Genomic DNA, 12,108 nt, shown 5'->3' on the forward strand with positions numbered 1-12,108 from the left:
AGAAGACACTTGAGTAAGAAATATCTTCCAATCAGGAAAACAGTGACGCAAGGACCTGAAGTGAAGATGAAATCAAATTGAGGCACAAATAAAAGAAAGATTTTCCAATTTTCCTATCTCCAGAGCTAAACGGTTGCAATAATAATGCCACGAATCCTGTCTTTTCTGAAAACTTTGGACTTACTCATCAGATCTCATCAAATCTCTTGTTCGTCGCCTCATCAAATCTGTGTTTTATAAAATTGCAACATTGCGAAATAGATCTTCTGCTTAGATGAAGAACGACAAAATTATTTTCAGCTTCACAACTTTGCTCAATCCCAATTTATAAGGTTTTAAAGATATGCAAATACATTTCCTAAATTTTGAAAAAAAAACATTGATATGGCTTAAAATTCTACTCAAATAACAGGATTTGTATTTTTGGAACTAAACCTTGAGAAAAAGAAACTGATAACTGAAAATTAAGGTAAAATTGTGCTTTGTCAAAATTTCAATAAGTATAGACCTGTCATATAGGCAAATTTAAGAACCCTCTAGAGGGAGAAGGAGTGGAGGTAGGTACTTCAAAATACCTTTCCGGACATACTTTGGTACTCATGTGCTATCTGGAACACACGCGCTATATTATATAGGGAAGATGCGGGTTTCTTTCGAAACGGGTTTCTTTCAAGAGAGAAATGAATTGTAAAGCGTGGTTTGTTATAAGGTTTACAATATTTAAACTATTGTTTTTTGGGGTTTAGGGGAATAAAGGTACCTAGGCTTGTTTAGGTATGTAAAATATGCTATGCTTTACCACCCATCCCCCCCTAATGTGCAAATATATAGCCGAAATTTGTTTCTAAGCTATTATATTTTTATCCTATTTTGTTTTACTTCGTTAGCATCAACCAAACTTCATTTTTCGCGTGTGTTCCAGATAGTACATAAGTACCCATACTTTAGCCTGTAGACCCATCCCCGAATGTTTCATTTCCTTAACCTAACCCCTTTCCAAGATAGCCAAAAGTAGCTAAAGTAGAATTCGTACTTGTCTATTAGCTGTAAGCCACGCAAGATAGATGATAAAAGAAACTAGTCAAACAGGTTCTTTCAACGGGGAATTGGATTGCAAACAGTGGTAGATCATAAACCCCACAATAAAATTTTCTGATACGCTGAATCTGAAGGTCTAATTTACATTAAGATTTATTTACTATTTTTTTGGGGGGGGGGGTTGTTTCTTCCTTTTTCGAAAATCAGGCTCCCTGCTTTCAAAATCCCTTAATCCATCAAAATCACTTTTTCTTCTGAGGCTTGGGGCCTTTGGTGGGTGGGTATTAAGCGTAATGAAATTTATATATTTGCAATCTGCATAAAAACCCTATTCTTATCAATTGTTTTTAAAATTCCTGTCCTATTTTTAATTAATCCTGTAGCAAACCGGAGTTTTTGAAGCACGATTCATGCTATTAAATTTTACATTCGTAAGTGCGATATAGCAGAAAAGCAGAATATAGCAGAATATTTCTTCAACATTTCTTTTTATTCTCAAAATCTTACAATTGTCTGACTATTCCAGCGAAACAGTCGATTTTTGTAATTTTCTCTAAATTCTATATCTAATTAGGCTAGGCCAAAACCTCCTTTCATCAAAGATACTCTCGTTTATGCAATGTGTCGTTCCTAAATAGAAGCCTGGTTCATCAAATCCTAAATTCGTAATCTTTCAAATCTATCTCTTCGTGTAAATTTTTTTTAAATAGCCTACTGCTTCTAGGCTACATCCAACTGTATCTTCGGAAACGCTCGTTCTTTTGCTATTAGTGCATCTGATAGCTCCTTTATTCACTGCCACCAGTATTGAAGGGGGCTGAAATTCTCCACCCGTATTGAGGAAGACCTCTAATGTCACCAGAGTAATCTGGCGGTACCTCAGAAGCCAGCGTAACTTCTACGTGCCACGGATTTCTGCTTGTCCCGAATCTGGCGGTTTAGACAACCGTCAGGGTTCTCTGACAAGTGTACTTTCCCTGTAGTATACAAATGCTGCACTATTTGTCCCAAGGCACCATAAAGATCGAACACCCCCAATTCCCTCTCTCTCCCTCAAGGAAAGATCTCTTGCTTAGTATAAGATTCTTTCCTACACCAAGCTACTCTAATCTCAGCCTCTCTGTAGGCTCCCGGCTTTACCTAAGCTAATAAAAAAAACAGTCAAAAATATAAAGAAAAGAATTGTTACTGTATTCTCTGAACTCATTAGGGCCGTTCTTTTACTCATCTAAGTACTAAGATCTTACATCTTTTGACAAAGAACACTTGAAAGTGAAATCTTAGTACACTAACATCTTACATCTTATAGCGTTCTTTGCAAACATCTTTCATCATTATGGTCTGATCAGTGTTCAAAGAACAATGATGAGTATATCGTCAAAGTTCTCTCATCATTGTTCTATGTGGCAGAAATATGGCGTCCTTCACACTTTTTGCTAACATCAGTGAGGTGTATGATCTTAGAACAAAGATGAGTTAAAAGAACAGAAATCTTTGCAGAAAAAGGTGAGATCTTAGATGTAAGATCTTATTGCAAAAGAACGGCCTTAATATAAGAACTAAACTCTTACGATTAACAAAAACACTTTGAGGCTCTCTGTGCTCTGGACCTCCTTTTGAATGGCTAAGTCGAATAGAAATTGCCCATCATCCTTTGAAGCCTTGGGATCTAAATTTAAACTGTGTGAGTCATCACTCGTCTGCATTTTTCAGGCTTAGATTAATTAGCGAAATCTTTCACGACGTCACATAGTAACAGCTTGGCTCAAGGATTACACATTACAATTGAAGATAGAATAAGTTAAATTTACAAAAAGTGTATTTTTCTGATAAACAGGGCCAAAGGTCCCAACAGGTGTTATCCCAGTTTCGTCAGTGTTCCCATATTGAATTGAAAAATAAATAAGCAAAAATAGTTTCCTAAATTTGACAATGCTCTTCGTCTATAAAAATCCAAGCAATTGTTCCGAGAAATTGTTCACTTATGTTCAATTCAGGATAAATTCATCAAAACAGCCAAGAGAGAATACTTCGACAGAAGATTATGTGAAAAAAAGAAATGCTAAATTAAAAAAATAATTTATTTTAGTTTTATTTTCGTATTTTTATATTATGTGAGAAGGTTGAAGATCATGACTTACACTTAAAAAAAAACGTGGTACTGCCCTAAAAACTTCATAACCTTGAAAATTTTTATTGAAACAAAAAATCTTCTAAAATTTCAGTTTTCAGGTATAAATAGACATAAGATGGTTCCAGGGATAAAAACTGGCTTTTATGTCCTTGGAGCTTTAATGAAAGGCTTTTTCTTTTAGTTCGGTGGTGTGTGTTTAAGGACTGTGAAAAATAAGGACGATGGTACGTTTGACATTGAAGAAATGGTGTCGAAAATCAGAGACCCCATTACCATATTCAACCCCATCACTAGGCTTATTTGTATTGAAAACACCCATAATGTTTGTGGTGGACGTGTTTTACCCTTAGAATGGATCGATCAGGTTTGTCTATGTTATTCAATACATTTTCGCTATGTTATCCATCTAGATAGAAAAGAAGGGGTATACAGACTGGGAGTGGAGCTCATGATTAATGAAGAAGTTTCCAACTCTTGCTTAGGAGGGCCGTACTATTTCAGGTAGATATGTTTAAATGGCTGACATGTGCATGTGTTTGCTTTTTATTTTTTATTTTTTTTTGGGGGGGGGGGGTAGGGATATGCTGAAAAAACTAAAACATTAGGTGAATGATATAGAAATTACATTAAACTCATGGAAAATTCAAATAATTTCTTAGACCACACTGCCTTTCATTTATAGAAATTAATATACGAAAGAATAGATTGAAAAATGGGTACAATATTTAAATAAAGCAGTGAAAAAAACTTCAACAAACTTTAAATAATGAAAATCCAGATGTTTTGACTTCAAGTCCGGGAGATTTTATCAGCGGAAACAAAATGAATGGCAAAAATTAGTTAAAATAAATTAAAGACAACACTCGAGTAAAAATAAAACAAAAATCAATAAAACTCGTATTCCAAACGTCACTGCAATCACTAACTTATGTATTGTAAACTAACAGAATTTTTTTATTTGCTAACCTAGCTGCGGTCAGTTGACACCTTCCAGTATTGACCTCACCTGATAAGGTTGACACTTGTTTTGAAATTATTATGCAGGTCAAAATTTCATGTGTTTAAATTTAAAATAAGTTTTCTCTATATTTTTCGCACAGTGTTAATCTCGTTTTAACCAGTGGGATCTAGAGATTTGAATATGAAACTCGACTGCTAGATCGTGGTCATCTTTGTCGATGAGGGACTTGCAGCGTTTTCTAGTTAATTTACCTAAGAATTTTAGACTAAGATAAATAGTTTGTCGATATTTCCTTTTGTTCTTATACATTTGATGGTACGAGAATCTGTCTCCCTGCGGAACCCCTGCATTTACCAATGAAGGTACAACACAATGATACAATTTCACAATTATTATAATAAAGAGCAGCCACAGCAATATGATTCTAAAAAGTTACTGATAGATAGCGTACATAGTATTAAATAGGTTCTATAAGAGAATATTGCAAGTTTTAGTTTGTAACTATGCCAACGATTATAAAGGATAGGGCCATTCCTTCTTATACCGCGGTTATCTTCAGCCCTAACAGGCTGGCATCTTTTGCAAGGGGGTGTACTTATTATTGGCTTCTGATGCATTTGATGATACAAAACATATACGCTTTGGAAAGGGATGTGCAAGCTAATCTAGGCTGTTAGAGGGTGGTCATATTCGAAGATGATACATTAAAAATTTGTTCAAATTAGTTTACCTTTATTTTGGTGTCCCAGCTAGGTTCGGCCTCAGAGGGTAATTTTTGAGTGGGTACTACCGTAAGCCCTCTAGTGACAACTGATGGGTTTTAAGAATTGATGCCATAGATATCTTACTATATATTACTGACTACAAATCCCTTGTCCTGTTTCCATTACTTTCAAGAATACATTACGTATATCCATTTTCAACTGGCTTCAAAGTCAGTATAATATTTTACGTCCCTTCCTTCGATTCCTGACCAAAGGGGTGAACCTGCAACACTCTTGTTGATGAGGCCGACAGAGGGTTGTTGCAACATTTCACGTCGTCTAGATAACGTTTTTATCTGGATAAGTTAATATTATTTTTATAAATTACCCTTTTTATGGTGTGTTTTGCTGGACCCTCTTAGATTGGAAAGACTACCATTCATCAACTAGCCATTTGGATTTTGTCTGACAAGATTTTCTTTTGTATTTCACGATTTCGTAGCATTGTCACATACTCAAGACTTCTGCCCAAGTTGTATCTTGCAAACTATTCGACATTCACAAATTGTGAAAACCTTGTCGACAAGGACGTAAACTGGGGAGGAGCCTTCCCCCCCCCCCAGCCGAATTACCAAATTTCTTGAGTTTCTGGATACTTCTTACTCTAATTTTCAACAAAATTTATTTTTATCAGTGTCCCCCTCAAAGTTTTGTAATTATCGGCCTCCTACTTCCTAAGAAAATTCTAGGTACATGCCTGTTTGTCACCAAACTTCTGTTTTAGTTTATTTACAAAATGATATATTAATTTATTACAATAATATTAGGTTTATTCATGTTAATTTCCTTTATATATTTACTGTTAACCACAAGTTTACTTTTCTGTTTTGGGTAGTTTTTTTTGTAACCTGAAATACTGTACACATTAGAACTTTCGGCTTATTTGTTTCTGATCTGTATATTATAGTGATCCTTATCGTGTATGGTTTGTAGTGCTGAAGGGGAATTGTCCCGTGTTTGGTTACTGTGTTTTGTTATTGCAGTGTATGTAGCTTACCACTCCCTCGGGAAAGGTTTTTGCTTCTGAGGCTGGCCATGAATCTGATGTTGCATTTTATTATTATTATTGTTATTATTATTATTTTGGAATAAATTTCCCTTTCTCTCTCGTATACATTTAGTTTTCGCCATATTATTTTAGGGGGAGGGAGTGGGACTTATTTTTTCTTCTACAAAACGAAAGTATTGTAAACTATGTACTTCCATAAACTATATACTACACCGTCTCTTTAGGTTGTTGCCGTCTCTACCCAAAGAAACATTCCAGTGCATGTTGATGGGGCTCGTTTGATGAATGCTGCAGTTCACCTAAAAGTGCCCGCATCTAGACTATTGCGGGGGTGCGCGTCGGTCAGCATGTGTTTAAGTAAAGGACTTGGTGCTCCTGTTGGATCTGTTTTAGCTGGTTCAAAAACTTTTATTCAAAGGTATGCTCATCTTTCGATTCAAACACCAACTTACTAAATTTATACAAATGCCTCCAGAATTCATATGGTCTGCTTTGATAACGACATAGAAACTGAGTGACTACCTTTGGAAAATCTTAGGGCTCAATAGCTTAAAGTTTTACACAGGTAGCCAATCAGGTGGCATTCAACTTCTGGATTTTAATATAATCGGAATTAAACGGTCTTATGTCTGGCAAAAAAGTTCACACAGGACGTTTGAAAACCAATTTGGTTTTAAAACTCTTTTATTGACCGCCTGTTATATGTCTACTTTTTTAGACTAAAAAATTCTTAGTGCAAAATATATTCAATAATTATACAATATGGTGGCCAGAGAGCATGCCAGGTGACTAGCAAGAAGAATATAGGTAAATTGAAAGGGAGAAAACTGGCCCTGGTGTTGACAAAATAATCCCCAACACCATCAATCGTATGGTGTTTCTTGGTCTATGTTCTGTGTATTAATGAGGTAAAGTTAGTGCAATTGGCAAAATCAGCGCTGTTGTAAGGGTCTGATTTCAGTTTCTGAAAATAATAGAATGACGAAGCTTGAACAAAAACAGTCAAGAAACACCGAACGTTTGATAGCGTTGGTGGCTGTTTTTCTTTTTATCCACCGTAGTACCAGTTTTGGTCTTTTCTAAATTTCTCACACTTGTTGAGCAGGCCCACATATATATCATATATATATATATATATATATATATATATATATATATATATATATATATATATATATATATATATATATATATATATATATATATATATATATATATATATATATATATATATATATATATAAACCAAATAGTGTATAATCTGCCAATAGGACCAGAGAAAATATATTTGGCCCCTTCCCACCGATTCAAAATTCGGATTCCTCCTCCGTCCATAAAGAATGAAAATATGCCTGAAAGTTTTAACTCGACTCCCAAGCTGTGAGACCAGACAGGGTAGACCAAACTACATATATAATTCCTCAGCATTCTATGAAAGGGGTACCTTTGCAGTGCGCTGAGCCTTCCCTGTTTTCCACTGTGAATCCCATAGTGAATCATCAAAGCAACAGAAATATTTATTTTTTTAAAGGTTTTTTGGATGATAGCATCTTCACCAAAAAATCAAATTTTATTTCAAGTTTATAAATACTAATAAGCACAATTTGTTTAAGCCTTCTGGAAATTCTCTTAGCCATCTGTCCCACGCTTTTTTCTTTTTTATGATCATTGTACTTTTTGTATGTTTTACCTCTAAATCTATGACTTATATCATTCCAACAATGTCCATTGGTCGTATCTGACGTTTTCACACTTTTAAGATGATAACCAAGAACGGTTTGGTAAGCTCTTCACAAAGAGAGCATGACTAGGGTAATGAATATTGTGAGTATTAAAGTATGATTTAACATACATTGCAGCCCTGACCCTCCCTTGGAGAGCGGCTTAACAGTCAGTTTTGGCAATTGTTTCTGAAACTTAAACATTTCGAATATGACTCTGGCACGGCATGGACGATGTTCCAGCCTTAAGCATATTCAAAGTACTTTAATTTATTACCACTATAATTGTTCATTGACAAATTGTAGATGTAATCCCAGCCAATACCTATTGGTCGTATCTGACATGTTCATGCTTCTAAAATAATTACCAGAAACCGTTCGCTAAGCTCTTCGCAAAGGAAGGATGACAGGGGTCATAAAGATTAAAGGGGATCAAAGCTTTATTTAGCATGCATTGTCCTCCTGAGTCTCATTTAGAGAACAGCATAACAAAGGATTTTTGGTAATTTTTTCTGAAGCTTAATGATATCGGATACAAAACAAACTTGATTGGAAAAGCGACGACATATATTTTGTTTATCTTTTTTTAGAGCTTTACGGCTGAGAAAGTCTCTGGGAGGGGGAATGCGACAAGTCGGTATATTGGCAGCTGCTGGCCTATTGGCTGTTAACAGTATGGTAGGCCGATTGGCTGATGATCATATGCATGTCAAAATGATTGGAGAAGGTATTCAGAACTTTAATCTTTTTTTTTCATTTTGACTACACTACCTTTCCATAATACAAGTTACAAAAGGTAAGAATCGAGGAGTTCTTTTAAGAAAATAGAAACAATTTTTGGATGTTTATTTCGCTCTATATCTAAGAGCCGTGATCAGCTGTAAGCTTTACTTTCGTTCTTTACTAGTGGGCTAGTTCATCCAATGGTGCTTACAAACTATATACCATTTTGCAAGCCAAAATATTTAAGTCCACAGATATATATAAAAAGGGTCTTTATGCATATCAAAAACCACAACCATAAGCAGACACTTGTGTCATTCAATACATTATTTAGACTGTCACTTTTAAGCGCTAAAACACCCCAATATATATATATATATATATATATATATATATATATATATATATATATATATATATATATATATATATATATATATAAAGTAGTAATGCATCTATATATCCGGGACGAGATTCCATAATACGACCAAACCCTCCATATTATGGACCTATAAAGTGACCAAGCATGTTATATTTGGAACTAGATATTCAGGGACGAGACCGTATAAAGCGACCGGACTGGTTTCTGAGGCAACACCCATTTTCTGAGTCAATCAGATATGTTTCTACTAACGGTACTCCATAAGACAATAATAGATACGAAACTAGATTGCGTAATATACCACGGACAGGCATCTATTGATACAGAAGGTACAAGATTTGACAGACATGTTTTTCTAGGTTCAATAGCCAAAAATATAGATCGTCATATTGCTTATTCAAAGGTGGTCTCTTTGCAAAAATACTAGTTTTGGCCCGGAGGCCTTATAATCATGTTTTTCCAGTATAAATTAAGTTGCAATTAGTTATTCTAGATCAGTTGAAAAAACAACTTGAAAAAAATAACCTTTTATTGTTTAAACTTATTCGTTTTCCGATGGAGAATTCTTAAAGAATCCTGGTAAATGGATATAAATTATTCTTTTTATTCGATACTTTTTTTTCCTGTAGTTGCATATTAACTATCTTTCATCTGGGTTTCACAAAGAAAGCACACTCCTGTAATTACTTAATGCTAACCCTCCCCTTTTAATCCATTCTGATATGTAAAAGCCATTAGGTCTTCTTGGGATTATAATTGGAGGTACATATCGAGAGATCTATTTGATCTAACAACTTAGTGTATGTGTTTTAATGTGTTGGCGTGAGCTTTGGGTTTGTGGAGGGGGAACGCTATCCCCAATTAAAATTCTGAATAAATATCAAACGAAGCTAATAGTCAAATTATTTTGTTTTTTTCTTTATGTATCGCATTTAAAATGTTTTATGACACCCGAATAGATACAGGCCTTTTTGCTCTACAACGTTTCTTAAGTACAATGCAGAAATATCTCATTTTAAGACTAAAATTGAACAATGCCTCTCCTTTAAATATATACAATATCGTTAATGTGTTGGCTTGATCTTTGGTTTTGGGGAGGGGGACGTTATCCCCCATTTAAATTCTGAATAAATATCGAACGCAGCTAATAGTGAAAATTATGTTTTTTTTTCTTTATGTGTCGTATTTAAAATGTGTTTTATGACACCCGTCAGGCTATTTGCTCTACAACGTATCTTAAGTACAATGCAGAAATATCTCATTTTAAGACTAAAATTGAACAATGCCTCTCCTTTAAATATATACAATATCGTTAATGTGTTGGCGGGATCTTTGGTTTTGGGGAGGGGAACGTTATCCTCCATTAAAATTCTGAATAAATATCATACGAACCTAATAGTCGATTTTTTTTTTATTTTAAGCATATATGCCTATAAGTTATCTGAGGAAAGAACTAAAAATTAAATTTTATTCAAGAAAACCGGTGCTGAATGTCAAGACCAAAGGCGACCGAAGCTCGATCCCAGGACTGACGCCACTGGTATAGCTCAAATCAGATCACTGAATATGGCTAAGGGAATTGTGATAGTGTACGCCCCGTCAACTGATAAACAGGTCATTTCTGATAAGTTATCTGCCATATCTGACGTAAGTGCATTTATCGGGTAGTTTTGTATAATTGTGTGTGTGTGGGTAGGAAAGATGCGTTGACTGTGCAAAAAACAAAAACCTTTTACCATTTTACATAAATAAAAATCCATAATGCCCCCTATATTTTATATTTAAGTTTATAAGTCACTTCCAATTTCGCATTGCAAATCCCCTTTTTTAATCAATTTGATTATCTGTTTAGCATTTAATTCACCAGAAAGTGATTTATCTCTTCGTGCCTGGGCCAAATCAGAGACGGGAGCCCTCTAGCGGTCATATGCTTTGCATGCAAATACCCGCTTCTGATTGTACATTTTTGTAAAAGAAACAGATATTTCTCGACGGAATTAACTTGAGTTAAAAAAAGATATTTTTCATTCGCAGGGTTTTTTAAAAACTATCATCAAAGCCCTAGTTTTACAATTACGAGACAAGAAGGGGTAGATATTCTGAAAATATTATTTTGATAATTTCGTAAATCATTTCCTTCTATGATTGTGACCAATAGACTCTTTCGAGATTGTTATCATTCTAATTGACATGTAAATAATACACTATGCTGCAATACCTGATCTAAGGCACTTGCCGTGAAATCTATGCATATTTCATTGAAAATATTAACTAAGCAAACTCAATGAAACGAATGCCGTGTTATTTGGTTTACTTACTTTACATATTCCTATTTTGCTCCATTAATAATTTTAAATTAGCTAGCTGAATGTGTGGGTGCATTAACTCATGGGATAATTGTTGAAAGAGAAGAGAAGGATGGCGCAAAAAACATTAATCAGACAGTGTTTTAACTTTGATACATTACATGACTTTTGGTATTTATTTAGTAGCCGGTAAACTTGTGAATAGAAGCGCATTGAAATGTTTTACGAAAAAATAGGTTATCGCTTCTTAGTGAGGTATTTCTAACTCCGTGATAGATATTTTCATCATACTTTCTTTCATTCCATTGACATTAGCCAAACTTCACTTCTTGTATAATCACCAACTACTAAATATGAACTGCGCTTTTTTCTGCTCTATTATTTTAGTGAAATTAATATCGTAAAAAGGCGAAATATAAAATTGGTTAAGTTGTCTGCAGGTACTTTATATGACTGAAGTGAAAAGTTATTTAGCCAATATAATGCTAGGAGAAAAGTAAGTTTTGACGGTGCGAAAAATTGGTATAGTTTTTGACTTTATAAAATAGTGGACATTGCAAAAGTGGAATAAACCCCATTTTTTATAGATTAAAATCAATGAATTATCGCCTCCATCGACATCAACTCAAGAACCACTTATTTACAATGAGCCTTCAGTAATCCTTACACCACCAAGGGATTTTAGATATGATGCTTTATTTGTTGATAACATGGAATGGCGAAGGAGCTTTTTAAACGATTGTTTTGGGGAATTAGCGAATCTAGACGATTTAAGCTGTGATATAGATATGACTGAGGACTCGGAATGGACAAATATGTTTATAAACGAATATTTGGGGGATAATACCACAAGTGTATCTAAACTGGGTCCCCATGTTAGTAGTCATAAAGAAAGTCCATCACAAGACAACACCAGCTTGCTAGATCAACTATCCCCAAATACCGTGGAAGGTAAACTCAGTGAATTGGGTGATTTCACCCCACGCTCAACCAATGCAATTGAACGGACTGGTGGTGGTTGTACTTTTGAAGATGTTATATACCCCCCCACCACTTTTGAGGTTGATGAG

General features: G+C 34.7%; 3 protein-coding genes across 3 annotated transcripts in view; 1 reads left to right on the plus strand and 2 right to left on the minus strand.

The window, feature by feature from the left end:
- Nucleotides 1-12,108, minus strand: part of LOC148944093 (uncharacterized) — a 394,466-nt gene that overhangs the window by 325,917 nt on the left and 56,441 nt on the right. The gene's annotated exons all lie outside the window — the stretch shown is intronic.
- Nucleotides 1-12,108, minus strand: part of LOC148944098 (uncharacterized) — a 329,735-nt gene that overhangs the window by 90,304 nt on the left and 227,323 nt on the right. The gene's annotated exons all lie outside the window — the stretch shown is intronic.
- The window catches only part of LOC148944099 (uncharacterized), a 119,506-nt gene that overhangs the window by 44,310 nt on the left and 63,088 nt on the right, over nt 1-12,108 (plus strand). Inside the window, exons 4-6 of the mRNA XM_089100553.1 lie at nt 3,354-3,536; nt 6,131-6,324; nt 8,218-8,354. Of these exons, the coding sequence (XP_088956679.1) occupies nt 3,354-3,536; nt 6,131-6,324; nt 8,218-8,354 (514 nt within the window). The remainder of the gene's footprint in view (nt 1-3,353; nt 3,537-6,130; nt 6,325-8,217; nt 8,355-12,108) is intronic.

The sequence above is a fragment of the Artemia sp. Qi Xiang Cuo genome, chromosome 14 (assembly GCF_049724085.1).
Source record: "Artemia sp. Qi Xiang Cuo chromosome 14, ASM4972408v1, whole genome shotgun sequence".
NCBI classification, from domain to species: Eukaryota; Metazoa; Arthropoda; class Branchiopoda; order Anostraca; family Artemiidae; genus Artemia; species Artemia sp. Qi Xiang Cuo.